Source organism: Nelumbo lutea, chromosome 4, assembly GCF_056320005.1.
Source record: "Nelumbo lutea isolate HS-2025 chromosome 4, American lotus-T2T, whole genome shotgun sequence".
Lineage (NCBI taxonomy): Eukaryota > Viridiplantae > Streptophyta > Magnoliopsida > Proteales > Nelumbonaceae > Nelumbo > Nelumbo lutea.
Genome location: NC_142687.1, coordinates 90,917,408 through 90,932,971, shown reverse-complemented (window position 1 = coordinate 90,932,971; position 15,564 = coordinate 90,917,408). Strand labels below are relative to the sequence as shown.

The following is a 15,564-nucleotide window of genomic DNA, read 5'->3' as shown; positions in this document are numbered from 1 at the left end:
ACCACTTTGCCAAATGAATTAGAAATGAGGCAGTCTACTGCTTTAGCCTTGTTCTGGAACACTCTATTATTTCTCTCCGCCCAGATGGTACTGATCACTGCTGCAGGAATTGATCTCCATACACTTTTGGCCAACTTTGAAAGCCTTAAACAATCCCAGCACCATAGCAGATCCAACATGGAATTTGGCATGGCCTAGGATAAACCCACAGAAGAAAGATAGTGATTCCATAAAGACATCAAAACAGAACAGTGGAGGAACAAATGACTGTTATCCTCTTCCTTCTGACCACAGAACACACAACTTAAGTCTTTGTTAGAGAATAAAGCCTATCCAAGGACCTCACTTAACAGCTTAAGCTTTTAGGTTGAATGGTTCTTTGGCATGGTATCAGAGCCACTTTGACCAAGTGGTCTAGTGTTCGATTCTTGTCACCCCCATTATAATTAATTAATTTTCAGCACAAGGTATGGGTGGGCCTGTGCTGTCCACGCTTCAAGCCCAATGGGCTTTCGTGTGAGGGGACATGTTAGAGAACAAAACCTATTCAAGGACCTCACTTAACAGCTTAAGCTTTTAGGTTGAATGGTTCTTTGACAGTCTTGAATCTGCATTCCTCTCCTCAACAGGCTTTTCTTAGTGAGGCATCTATCCAGGGAAGCAGCCCAGACAAGAGAATTTACTTTGGTAGGGGCTGTCGCATTCCAAATAGTAGAAGCTGGAAAATCAGGTCCGTTACCTCCTTCCAAAAATCTGGCAAAGGACGTCACTGAAAATGATCTGTCTGCACTCCAGATCCAGCCCCAGCTATCTTCTTCCAGCAGGTGATCTGATTGGATATCAGCCCAAAGAGCTCCCTCACTTGATTAATTTCCCAATCCTGGTATCCATTTAATATTTTTTAACTCACTTTTGTACATCCATAGGTCATTCCCTTTGTTTTGCAACCACCTATTGAGAATCTCCTCCCGTCTCACATAAATAATAGCTTTATAGTTGGTAAAGCATTCTACAATCAAGAGTTCAGAAAAGGAGATATCCCGGGTTCTATAGAGTAGATGTCTGTTATCTGAAACTGCCTGTCCTCATGATAAGATTATTTCTCAAAAAATTGTTCTTGCAGCTTTTTTTTTTTTTTGAAAAAGGTAAGGTATAGTGTATTAAAGTGTAAATTTCCTGTAGCTTCCTTTCCATTTCAAATTTCAAAACAGTAGCAATAATGAAATAATAAATGAAGAAATGAGCCTTTTACTGTTAAGTATTATGTAATATGTACCAAATGTTATCTATTTTCTTCACCAGATGAATGCCTTCACAATTCATCATGCAGCTTGACAAAACAATTCCAAAAACATGATTTTTACATGGAAAAATAATTTGTAAAGTCAACCTGTAAATCTAGAAAACTTTGCATTTTTACAAATGGATTACCTTGCAGTAGCGATATTTCTTTGCTCCCGGACCAAAAATCACCTCTTTTACAACTCTACTGCCATCAGAATCCTATTCCATTTCAAGAATTTATAGTGTCAATATAAAGCATAGAGAAAAGAAAAATGTTACACAATAGATCATAAAGCAAGCTGACCCCATATGGTTGGGATAAGGCTTGAATGATGATGATGAATAGATCATAAAGCACAAAGGAAAGAAAGAAAACAAAAAAGGGAGAGGAAAACAAACTAATCAGGTAAATATTCCATAACAATAAAGCTAAATGAAAATTTAATACAGTTAATATCATTGAATAGGAGCCAAAAAAAAACCACTACTGTTATCTTTGGTTGCTGAGGAAAGAACTGCGAAAGGGAATTTGTTAAGAAACTACATAAGATGCCTTAAGGACACTCTCACAAATTTCAGTTTATAAAGAGATTAGCACAGTGGCACTTTCCCTTTCCAGTGTATGAAAGTTTCAACATCCTCAACATTGAAGTTGGTAGGATACCTTCCTTGGTGATGAAATTCAATACAGGATAAACTATCTAATGCAGTCAATTTGGTATCCCTCTAGTAACTTGGGAACTTGTATGCTTTACTGTTTCTAGTGAGAGCCCTTTTGAATCCTATTGCATTTCTGTAAACAAACTAATGCATTGCTTGGTTTAAGTGGTAAAGCATACCTGCCAAAACTAAGCATCGCCAAAGCAGTTATTAATCTTCATGACAGGAGAGTAGTCTTGGAAAACAAGCAATTTATATTAAGGAACTAGTTTGAATTTCATACTTAAGAGACCTGTGGTTTATAGCCGTCATTAAAGTTTCAGAAAATTATTTTATAAAATCAAGCACCATGGCATTCATGTAACTTCAAGTGTATCCTCAGTGGGGGTTTGGCAAGCAATGTTTGTGATGTACCATTTTGGATAGAATCTCTTCACGGTAAGGCCTTTCCGCACCCATCACTCGAAGAAAGTTCGCATAGAGGGGTTCATCAAGAACTTCTATGTCATCTCTCTACGGAAAAATCATGAAATAAAACAAAAGCCAATGTCAGAACATGAGGAAACAGGAGGTATAGGGGACTACCTTTTAGTTCATGAAACCAGACTTGCATGTCCAAGGAGTACAGAGAGAATTAAACAAGCTATCCGCTAAAATTTCATTCAGAAATAACAAATATTAAAATTGTAAAGAATAGACAGTTCTACCATCCACCTGCAATCTGCCAATTTCGCGAAGAGGAACAATAAATAGATTGGGAGATATGGGTAATAAAGTAACAATTAGCCTACTCATAGAATATACAAATGATTAATTAGAACAGAATTTCCCAACCGAAAAGGAGAAGCAACAACTATGACCACAAACACTTAAAGTAAGCCACTTAGATGTTAGAGCGTATCTTATCTAATTCAAATTCATAAGAAAAATATACAATACATCTGAAAACTTATCATCCAACTAAATAGCAATAATACAATAGAGCCTTATTCGACTATTTATTGTTCGACATTATAACTAATAGTTTGAAGAGAAAAGGAAAGTAAGTCGATACCACCTCCTTAGTGATACCATGCCATATTTTTAGCATTACGAGCAACTACCAAAACTTACTGGCCAACTTCAATGTTGAGAAGGATGCATTACTTCAAGCAATTACCCAACTTGACCCACCATTTCTTAGCACGTGAACTAATAACAAGAACTCTACTAAACAGGTACCAAGAAAATTTAAACTTTGGCATGCACCAGACAGAGAGAAAAAGTTTGAAGTCACCACAACAGTTGTCGTCAACAAAACTACAATAAACCAATAATAAAGGGAAAAAACAGCACAAACATTCCATTTATAATTCAACAGAAAAGATACGGTTCTTATGTCAACATCAAAATATAAAGATTTAAAACCATACCCCGCATGCCCGAAGCAAATAAAAGAAAAAAAAAAGGACAACAGGAATTATTCCACACCAACTAATTCGAAAAGTTGCCCATTTTAAATCCATCAACAGAAAGCTTGTATTTCATAGATAACTCCATTTCTTTCAACTCTCAGAGAGAACGCACCAGCACTCTTTGTTAGAACAAAATAGGGGATAGGGAGTGATCAAATGATTAAAACAAAAACAAAGGAGGGAGGAAAATGGAAGTGGGTACCTGAGCAAATGAGTACATAAGGCTGGTACTGAGAGATCTAGGAGCAGACCACGAGTGAATTACTTCTACCTCCTGATTTCCTTCCATGACTGAAACCTGCTGAAATCGCCTACAACGCTGTCTTTTACTCTTTTGGGAGAGTGAGCTATAAATAAATTCTCTGTACGATACTTCTATAATTCTAGCTAAAATGTTCTCCCGGGCAACTGAACTGACCCGGGCAGACCGGCCAAACCAACAAGCAAGCAGCCAAATGAAATAATTATGAGTTATGATTTGGTGTTTTAGCGCCCGAAAAAGCAAAAGCACTAATCAGATGTAGGAAAATATTCTGCTGTGACTGGGGCGGGCGTTTTGGCATTTGATTGGAGTAGAATGCGACCAGCAGATTTTTGCTCGTCAATCATACCTCTGTGGTTCTAAACATTGTATCAAATCAACCAACTGACGTGTGGCCTGCGTTCATTGACGTGGCGTGTCCTGATAGACTCATATTACGAGTACAATGATGGACTATTGGAACTTTTATGTGTACTATGAACAGGCCAATTTTGGGATCAAGCCCCTACTAAGGAATTAACCGGAACCAGTGTGATGTACGGTTTTGTTAAGCGAAAGTTACAGATACGAGAGAGTATTAATTGTTTTATATTTTAATTTTTTAATAAGTAATTTGATTCAATCAACCTGAGTTTGTATTATTCAAATAATAAGTAATTTTTTATTATTTATGATTAGTTTTTTATTTATTAATTTTTTAACTCGATAAAGTTAAGAATACATATATATATATATATATATATATAATATATGGGAAAGTGAGAAATTTTTCATGTTTCTTAGTTTAAAATATTTTATATCATAAATTTATTTTTTATTTATTTTTAATAATATCATTGTAAGTTTAAATCTTTTAAACAATTAAATTAAATTAAAAATAGAACCAAACAACCCGAGTTGGTGGGTTTTCACTAATGGTTAATCAGTTTTAGGGACAAAACTCCCAACTTGACCAGGTCGATTTGGTTGGTAAATTCCCTACCAGCATGTCTCTCCTTTGAAATAGTTATTTATCTAGTTTCTCATTTTCTAAAATTTTTTATTTTTTACTTTCATATCATTTTTTAAACAACCAATGAAATGTACTTTCCCAATAACCTAATTAATCTATTCTCCTAAAATTACTACTAAACTACCTCCCCCACTTTCTCCAAAATTATCTCTAATTCCTATTTATCTTCTAAATTATCCCTAACTCCTCTTTATCTCCAAAATTATCTCTAATTTAATAGAGAGTTTCTCTCCTAAAATACCTTCAATTCCTATTTATCCTCTCCCATACTTTTTATCTATATCTATCTAAAAAAAGTTTGGACTAAAAAATTTAAGAATTATTTAAATATTCTAACAAAAAATAATAATAACTTTAAAATATTTATTAAAAACACACAAATAATTTTATAATTTTACAAAATATATAACGAAATTATGAACTACAATTTAAATTATGTTTTTCTGAAATATCAATTTAAATGTTTTTTAAATATTTAATAATATGTAAAAGCTTTAAATAAATAAAATTCAAATAACAAAAAATTTAAAATATTTTATTGATTATTTAAATATTTATCATAACTAGATTTTAAATAGTTAAAATAACGAAATTATGTAATAAATTTAAAAAAAATTCTTCAAAATAGAAAAATAATTATAACATAATATTAAATTTATAATAATGTAATATATAACAAATTTAATAATGAAATTACATAATCATAGTATAAATTATGTTTTTATGGAAAATTAAATTCAATAAATAATTAATATTTTAAAATTTAAATATTTTACATATTATTTGAGTATTTAAACAACTAAGTATTTTAAATAACAAAATTTTTAACATAAATAGATTTAAATAGTTAAAATAAATAAATTATGTAATAAATTTAAAAAATCTAAAAAGTAGAAAAATAATTATAACATAATATTGAAATTAATAACAATTTAATATTTTAACATAATATTGTAAATAATTAATTTCACTTATATCAAGTAATAATTCGAGAAAATAACTTTCAAAAAAATAATATTTATTAATAATAATTTTAAACTCTTAATCTATATTTATTATATAATTATATATACTAAAATTAATATTTATTGTCTTTTGGGATAAATGTATTTTCAATAAATATGTATAAAAATATTTTGTTAAGTTATTTAATAGAAAATTTCCAATATTTATTGGCCATTAAATTACTATTATTGAAATTTTTAAATTTATTTTGTTGTACTTATTGTATTTATTGTGTTTCTGTTATAAATTATTGATTAATATTTAGTAGAGATTAAACTATCATTTGAAATTATACTATTTATTGACTAAGTTAATATATTTTTAGTACTTATTGTATTTTTGTAATTTTTGTAATTATTATAGTTTTCATTATCAATATATTTTCAATAGTTGTGTACTTTTGCTATAAATTTTCAATAATATGGGAGATTAAACTATTATTATTTATTAGAGATAAGACTATTAATTTAGCTAAAATTATGAGTATTTATGAGTTGGTTTGGTGCAGTCATAGCTATTTGGCCAACCAAATTGACCTGGTCAGGTTAGGGAGTTGGTCAACTGAAACCGACTAACCTTTTGTGAAAACCGACTCATTCAAATTGTATTGGTTTGGGTTTATTTTTTCATATGGTCAGTCTCTTCAAAAGATTTAAACTTAAAATTTTAATTTAATTTTAAAAATTACAGTGTGATTATTGATGTTGTGCAATCCGGTCACTCCTAACAGGTGCTCGCATGGTTCCTGAGAGGTACCTGAGACAAGAGGAAAGAGGAAAAACTCCCAAGGGGTTTACCGGCAGGAACACTCCAATGCTTAAGTTAGTATTGTGTGCAAGAAGCGAAAGGAGGAGAAGGCTAAGAGTGAGGATAGCGCGTTACCACTATGTTCAAGAGGTTAGAGATTCAAGAAGAAGTTTCCTTTCGACCCTGAGGGCTTTTATAGGGACACTCACATCAGGTTGGGCATAACCGTCGTTGGGCTCTTGCCACAGCCGTTACTAGCCAGGGCTGCGCAAGTGGCCGTTGTGGTGTACGCCTCACTCGGGTGAGTGACACGTTTCCAAAGTGGCAGGCACGCCTTTGCCTGTCGAGAGACATAGACACTTACTGTCAAAAGGACTGGGACTGCACCGTCAGTAGAGGATATGGCGCAGTCTGTTCGGTACGGTCTATCGGTCGGAAGCTTTTTGGAGGGCGCTAGGGCGGCTTGTTCGCAAGCTATCTCGTAGCGAGCTTGGAACACTACATAATTACACTTAGTGAAATTGGTCCTTGGAATGACTTGTCCGCTAGGGAGCTCGGGTGAGCTGATAACTTTAGCTCACGAGCTATAGTGGCCTCGGAGCATCTCTTCAAAGATAGCATGGGGAACCCAGAGTACGCCTCGTGGTGGACTCCTCCCCTCGTGAGCTATAACGTAGCGAACTGCTTCGTGGGCCCGTCACTTGGTTACTCCGGGCTTCAATGCTAGGCTATCGCTCCGGGCTTCAATGCTAGGCTGTCGCTCATGCTAAGTCAGCATCTACATGTCACCGTTTCATAGGTTGGGCCAAATCATCCTTCATCAATTGCCTCCCACTCCTCAAGCTAAGAGTACCGCCTTAGCGCGGGGAGTTTATGAAGTGCAATGGACTGATTTGACCAAAATTCAAACTTGATTGACTGCCCTCATTAAATGCATTTGCGGGAATCAAGAGATTTTCTCACTCTCTTGACTTTTCGGATTCCGAAAACGTGCTGAGGTGGCTTTTAACTCCGAGCGTCGTGCGGCTGCGACTACCTTAATCATGGAAGACGTGCTCGCCAATTGCCTTCGATTTTCAGAAGGCGTGCGGTAAGGGGGCCCATGGACCGTTGGATCTGCTTTGATCCGGGCCGTCAATTTGAAAGGGTGAAGACTATAAATAGGGGCCCCCTCGGGCCTCATTTTCTCCCACGCTATCTTGCTGTCTTTGGATTCTGAGGTCGCACACTTCACCTAGTCTACCCAAATTCTCAGTTTGCTTCATTTCGTCTACTCTGGTGAGTCCCAATCGCAGTCAGCCATGTCTGGGCACCCATACCACACCTATCACAGGGGCGATAGCCAGGATGATGATGCTCCCTCGAGCTCGGGGGGAGCCTGGGAGTAGATCCCGGAGGATCGGGAGGCCTCTGGCGACATGACATCCACTTCTAAGGGTGGGAGCCTGATACCTTTGGCCCTTCCTTGATGACAGTGGAGAGACTCAAGTCTCTAATCCGCTACTTTCGCCTCCCTATGGACCTGGTTTACAGCCTCCCTACTGGCAACTTCCCTTGGGAGCATGGTCCCAATGACATAGTAATCTTTCAGGAATAGCTCGAGGCTGGATTGCGTCTCCCCCTGCACCCCTTGATAGTGGAGGTGTTAAACCACTTTAACGTCACCATTGACCAGCTTCATCCCAACGCCATTCGAAACATGGTTGGGACTATATCTCTGTGTTACGAGTACTGTCTTCCTTTGGACCTTGATATTTTTGTCTCCATCCTTTGTATAAAGAATGTTGCTCCTGGGTTCCTCAGGAAAGGTGCTTTTATTACCTCTCTCCCCGCCGCAGCTATAAGCTCTTGTACAAGCTGCCGAATAAGATCATCGCCTGGAAGCGTGATTACTTTGTGGTTCGTAACCCCGAGGGGTGGCCCTTCCCCACTGCTTGGAGGGGCGCCATCCAGGACCCCGGGGCCAAGCTGGACCCTAAAACTTAGAAAACGATGTTGTCGTGTGCATCGGTAGGCTTCATTTGCTCAGACTACTTGACCGAGGAGAAGCTCGTGCAGGTAGGCTTGAGCTCGGGTAGGTCGACCTTTTAGGTCGTGTAGTGCCTTGTGACAATATTGTGTACACTTGTATTTTGTTTCTTGTCGAACTAATATCTTGTGGTCTTTTGGCAGCCATGAGAAGAGGATGCGCCTCGACCGGACCCCTCCTTCAGGAAGTACTGAGTTCGGGTCTGGTAAGGCGGTTCTACCCTCTCTTCCGCCCGAGGTTCTGATGCCCCCACCTGAGGGGGCTAGCGGGATAAACCCTGTGGGAAACGAGCTCCTTCAGCCCCGTCCTTACCCCCGGTTCCCAGTGGGAAACTAGGAAGGGGTAAATGATTATCTGGTGGCTCGCCGGGGGAGCTGGAAGGCGATTACTAATGACGAGATCACTCAGTGGGGAAACATGGAGCCCGGGGACCTCTCCGCATTCACCTCTGCTCATTGCTTGATGGTAAGTGACCTTTTTCCCTTTTTTCTCTTATGTTTTGCACTTTTCCGTTGTCTTCTGATCTTCTTTTCCGTCGGCAGGTGAATTCTGCCATCCATGCCATGGCTCTTTAGACGCGCATCCATCTCGTCAACGCCCTCGACCAGCGGGCTGCCAACCAGAAGCTCCAAGGCGAGCTCAACCGGATCTGGGGCGAGCTCCATCACACTCACAAGGGGAGCGAGTCTCAGGGGCTGTAGATGCAGAATGATTTGACCCAACCTATGAAACGGTGACACATAGATGTCGACTTAGCATGAGCGACAGCCTAGCATTGAAGCCCGGAGTGACCTAGTGACAGGCCCATGAAGCAGTCCGCTACGTTACATCTCATGAGGGGAGGAGTCCACTACGAGGCGAACTCTGGGTTCCTCGTGCTATCTTTGAAGAGATACTCCGAGGCAACTATAGCTCTCTAGCTAAAGTTATTAGCTCACCCGAGCTCCCTAGCGGACAAGTCATTCCAAGGACCAATTTCACTAAGGGTAATTCTGGAGTGTTCCAAGCTTCCAAGCTCGCTATGAGATAGCTCGCGAACAAGCCGCCCTAGTGCCCTCCAGAAAGCTTCCGACCGATAGACCGTATCGGCCAGACTGCGCCATATCCTCTACTGATTGCGTAGTCCCAGTCCTTTTGACAATCTGTGTCCACGTCTCTCGACAGGCAAAGGTGTGCCTGCCACTTTGGAAATGTGTCACTCACCCGAGCGAGGCGTACACCACAACGGCCACCTGCGCAACTCTGGCCAGTAATGGTTGTGGCAGGAGCCCAGTGACGGTTATGCCCAACCTGATGTGAGTGTCCCTATAAAAGCCCTTAGGGCCAAAAGGAAACTTCTTCTTGAATCTCTGACCTCTTGAACATAGTGGTAACGCGCTATCCTCACTCTTAGCCTTCTCCGACTTTCACTTCTTGCACACAATACTAACTTAAGCATTGGAGCGTTCCCGCCAGGAAACCCCTTGGGAGTTCTTCCTCTTTCCTCTCGTCTCAGGTACCTCTCAGGAGTCACGCGAGCACCAGCTAGGAGTGACCGGATTGCGCAACATCATTTGTTTGGTCAGTCTGTTCAAAAGATTTAAATTTAAAATTTTAATTTAATTTTAAAAATTACAGTGTGATTATTAAATAATAAATTTAAAAACTAGATTCATGATATATAACATTTTAGACTAAGAAATGCCACTTTTTCATATTAAAAATTATATTTGAAATATAAAATATTAATATATATCCATGGTTAGGTCGTTCGGTTTTGGTCGGTTTACAAATGGCCAAAATGGAATTGATCCAATTTGGTCGTGGGACAATTTTTGAACCAAAGCCAACCTAAAATATTAGAAAACTGACTAACTCGGGTCGAGTTACTTGGGTTGGTTGGGTTCATCAATTTGATAAATAAACCTAATTGAAATTAATTATTGTTATTTTTGTATTATAAAAAATTTACTAAAAATAGTATATGAAATATGAATAATTATTAATTATTTAAAATGTTTAAAATATAAAATAATTTTATACTCTTATGTGTTTCTATTAGGGTCATTTATTATAACACACTTTTCGGGATGGCAAATTTTCCCATCCCCAATGGGGACCTGACATCCCTGACGCAATGGGGCTGGGGATGGGGTTAGTTTTGGTGGGGCGGGGTCGGGGTCGGGGATGGGGATTAAGGTCCCGCCCCACCCCAACCCCGATTATATATATATATATGGCTACATTTGTTCTATTTTGTTTTTTATATAAAAAAGTGTTATGGGCATTTTTGGAATAAAAACTCATGGGTCTAAGGGCAAAACAAACACTCCTTAATGAAATTGTGGGCCTAAGGCCCTAACCTTGATTTTGAAATTAACCCCTATCCTCAATCCCTGATGAGGATTGGTTCCCCGTAGGGACCCGAATCCCCAAAATGTTTTCAGATAGTAGTATTTTTAAAATAAATAAAAATTTTAAATTATAAATAATGTTTTAAATATATTTTAAAATATATAATATAAATAATATTTAATACACACACACAAAAATGGTATTTTTATTTTTATTTTCTTTTGATTAAATTTATTTAAATGAACATTAGGGTCAATATTGTCATTTTACACTATCATATAATGGAAGATTGATTAAATCCATTGCAAATTATAAGTGATGTTTTAGTAAAATGCTAACTATAGGGTAAATTTTAGTAAATCTATAAAACTATAAGGGGTATTTTAGTGTATGACCCTTTTTATTATTTAGCTTTCTCTTAGTAAATCCTGTGCATCGCACAGGTCCCCGCTAGTACTATTTAAATAAGTTTGAATTTTTTTAATTAAAACATTCTTTAGATAGACATAGATAAAAAGTGGGGGAGAGGATAAATATGAATTGAAGATAGTTTAGGAGATAACTTATCTACTAAATTATATATAATTTAAGAGAAATAGATGTTAGAGATAATTTGGGAGATAAATAGGAATTAGAGACAATTTAGGAGAAAGTGGGGGAAAGTGATACCACTTAGCTAAACATTAGAAAAAGCAAATCCCTCTTTCATTATGATTGATAGAAATAATTAATGAGAAAGTTCAGGTGAAAGAGAAAGATAATGGGAGAAAGTTTTTGTCATTCCAGCCAACGATTACAAGGAACATATATACAAAGTTCCCCGTAAAAATATCGACTAACAACTAGGAAACAAATCATCGACTCCTATAATTATGGTAACTAAAACCAATTTTACAGCTATCCTAAACTGGCACAAAGATTAGATCCTAAAATATACATGAAGATATACAATGAATCTCAATACCCCCCTCAAGTTGGTGCAAGCAAATGGGAAATACCCAACTTGCATAGAAAATGTTCGAATTGTTGCTTGCCCAGTGCCTTTGTAAATATATCAGCAAGCTGCTCGGCGGTCCGGACATAGGAGGGCCATATGTTCCCATTCTGAATCTCATCACGAACAAAGTGACAGTCCACTTCAATGTGTTTACTTCTCTCATGGAAGACTGGATTCGCTGCAATACGCAAAGCTGCCTGACTATCACAGTATAATCTCATAGGATCAGGATGAGCAACTCCCAATGAGTACAATAACCCTTTCAACCATTTCAATTCACATGCAGTTGTTTCCATAGACCTGTATTCTGCCTCAATCGATGATCTGGACATTGTATGCTGCTTCTTTGTCTTCTACGAGATTGGTGCTTGTCTCAATAAAACAAAATATCCAGTGAGAGAACGCCATGTCAATGGACAACTGGCCCAGTCATAATCACAATAAACATACAATCGAAGATCACTGTCAGCTGGAAGGAAAATTCCCTGTCCCGGATTACCTTTCAAATATCGCACAACACGTAAATCCTCCTCCCAATGCTCTTCACGGGGAGTCTGCATAAATTAAGCGAGCACATGCACACAATATGACCACTAGTCACCTGTAGCTCTCTAGTTTTATCATCAAAGGACCATCTACCAGTGCTAATTTATGATTTTGTTCTAAGGGAAGACCACCTGACTTAACTCCTAACAATCCAAATTTTGATATGATATCCAAAGCATACTTCCGCTGACAAAGAAAAATACCTTCATGGTTTCTCCCGACCTCCACTCCTAAAAAATATTTCAAAACTCCCGAATCTTTCATGTGGAACCATTGACTCAGATACTTTTTGAATTTCCAAATGGCATCGCCATTATTTCCAGAGATGACAAGATCGTCCACGTAAACCAAAATATTTAACTGTACCTGTCTACGTCGAAGCATAAACAAAGAGTAGTCAAATTACGACTGGGTAAAACCATATTGTTTCAAAGTTGTCATTAGTTTAGCAAACCAGCAACGAGGGGCCTGCTTCAATCCATAGAGCGACTTTCGCAGCTTGCACACCTTTCATGGCAATCTCGAAACAAATCCAAGAGGCATCTTCATATAGACCTCTTCTTATGCAATTCCCAATTTTTATCCGCAACAACTACAAGGAAAGTATGAACTGTAACCATCTTAGCCATAGGTGCAAATGTTTCATTATAGTCTATCCCTTCAACCTGTTTGTTTCCGAATATCACCAAATGCACCTTGTACCACTCTATTGTGTCGTCTAAGTTGTATTTTATCTTGTAGACCCATTTACTTCCGAGAGCCTTTTTCCCTGGTGGCAAGTCCTCCACTGTCTAAGTTCTATTATTTTCTAATGCTTCAATTTTCTTTTTCATTGATTTTCTCCAACAAGTGTCCTTGACAACCTCTGAATAATACTGTGGCTCATGACCAGCTGTGACAACTGCTAAGAAAGAGTGATGTCGCAAAGAAAATTTATCACAATTCACATAATGTGTTATGGGATAGGGAGTACCTGAGAAGTGAGACTGGTGAAATGAACTAGCAGAAGGGCTTAAATTTTGGTTGGAACACCATGCTGTGTGTATGTTGTAATCCTTGAAATGAATGGAAGGTTGCTTCACTCTATGACCTTGTCCAAGTTGTTCACTCCCTGTATTCGTTTCTATCATAGAACACCCCTCTTACGTCATGCTCCAATTCATCCTGTTCATCATTTCCACAACTATCCCCATTGCCACAACCTAGCTCTGCCGATCTTATATCCACGGCTTCACAAGTACTACCATCCCTTCCTCTTTTACTTTCACATTTTTCCTCGTCATACACTTCATTCTCCACCTGGGTATAATCGAGATGACTATCATTGTGTTTGACTTTTTCATCATCAATTGTTAGATAGTTTTGTATGCCCTTAGCTTCAATCAAAATGATGTACTTTATGAGTTTATTGTAAATGAATAAAAGTGCATATTTGATTCATGTTCCCTTGGTATGTTTCTGTGTAATACCCTTAAATTGGACACTTAATGAGACTCGTGTTAGTTTAGAATGTTCACAGCTAGTGGGTTGGTCTGGGGAGACCTATCCAGACAAGGCTGACACTGTGGTGCCACCAAGTCGGTTGGGGTGGATTGTCTTAACAACAGATTTCCAGTATTGCCCTAGACCTTGGAGATTGATGGGCAAAATTGAAAAGTTACACCTAACCCCTAAACTCGATTATGATACTGCACTAGGTGTCAGATTGGGTTGTCTTTGATATGCCAATCAGTGAGATCCTTAGCGGGGGTCAAAACCTGGGAATGTTGGGACAGTCCGAGAATTCATCTGAGTGGGTGATCATAGTGACATGATCAGCCCCTTTGTCGGACAAAGGTAATGATCGGGGATGCACTCTCACTGATGGAAACCAAGACTGCTGGTAGCTGATTTCAATTGTTGAAATTTGTTTTGTAAAATATATTTTATATGAGATATAAAAGTATATAAATTATGGTTTCGAAATGATTTGCAAAATGTTTTAATTCCCGGGATCCATACAAGAGAGAGTGCAACACTGTTCCTTCAGTCGAGGGAGATGTCCTCTCTTGTCGGGCAGTGTATGATCATTATGGGCTGAGAGGTTAAGTGTAAGACCATTGAGGATAATACCTGATAGGCTAATCTTGCATCTGCCCACAGTCCCTGGGTGTTACAAGGTGGCTTGACCCAGGGACCACTTAGGGTAAGTGTTGGGCCCATAGAGCCCATCTGATGGGTTTCAGGGGGTGCACTGTCCATAACAGTGTATTCGGCCAGGCCTTGTAACAAAGGCTGGGCTGAACCCATGTGGTTGATGTGTAGAACAATGATAGGGTCCCATGCCATACAAGGAAGCCCAACTGGGTAGCAGTTTGGAAGGCTAAATGAATACATAACCTTAAATGGGCCTTAAGCCCATTTTGAACTGGGCTAATTTGATTAGTCACTTAAGGGGCGAATTCTGAGATGGATCAGTTGATAGGATTGGGCCCACACCCTATCCATTTAGAGAGTCCAAGATCTAAATAAGATTTAGAACTGAAAACCTCCTAATTAGATTAGGAGATGGTTGATCTTATCTGCAGATAAGATAAGGATTATCCCTCATCACTTAAAGAGACTTCTAATCCAAATATGATTTGGGTTGGCAATTCCTAATGGGATTAGGAGATAATCCCTTTTTAAGTCTATAAAAGGAAGAGGGGGCGGCAACCTTTAGACATGCAAGCTACACACTCTTGTCTTCAGAGCTGATATTACCAGAAGAAAGAATTCTACACCATGCAAATACTCTCTTGCCGCCTCCTTCCTGTAGCCGTCTCTTTCCAGTTCTTGGGAGATATCAAGATTGGATCTTGATACCAATCTTTTGGAGAAAAGATTGGTGGGAGTTGCATTCACAAGCCGTCCATGTGATTTTTAAGAAGGGTCAAGTTCTTTTGGAAGAACACTGTTGATTCTGCTCCACCCTGCACTGCGCCATCTTCAGTGGGAGCAGATTTTGGATCCTTCCTTGGGCGTGAACACCTCCATTGGGAGATACTACTTCTCTGTATCAGGTATTATCTCTCCCTACTCCTTTTGGTTCAGATTTGGTTCAGTTTATGGTTCAAGAATGATCATTGAAAATATGATTTTCTAAATGAGGAATTCGATTCCTAGTTGAAGGGAGAGAAAAATTTTTGAAATTCGCCCCCTTATTCCGCAATCTTTGGGCGTCCATGTGATGGATTTCCTATCCCTTCATCAACA

General features: G+C 38.2%; 1 protein-coding gene across 3 annotated transcripts in view; it reads right to left on the bottom strand.

Annotated features, from left to right (window-relative positions):
- LOC148861754 (branched-chain-amino-acid aminotransferase-like protein 1) overlaps positions 1 to 3,875 on the bottom strand; it is a 39,778-nt gene extending 35,903 nt beyond the window's left edge. The window contains exons 1-4 of one of the 3 annotated variants that reach the window (XM_088983618.1): positions 3,601 to 3,700; positions 2,530 to 2,551; positions 2,359 to 2,457; positions 1,432 to 1,503 (exon numbers count right to left, since the gene is read on the bottom strand). In XM_088983618.1, the coding sequence (XP_088839744.1) occupies positions 1,432 to 1,503; positions 2,359 to 2,403 (117 nt within the window). In that variant the 5' untranslated portion in view covers positions 2,404 to 2,457; positions 2,530 to 2,551; positions 3,601 to 3,700. Of the gene's footprint in view, positions 1 to 1,431; positions 1,504 to 2,358; positions 2,458 to 2,529; positions 2,552 to 3,414 lie in introns of all 3 variants that reach the window. The other 2 variants (XM_088983616.1, XM_088983617.1) reach the window with 2 other exon arrangements.
- Between the last annotated feature and the right edge of the window lie 11,689 nt (positions 3,876 to 15,564).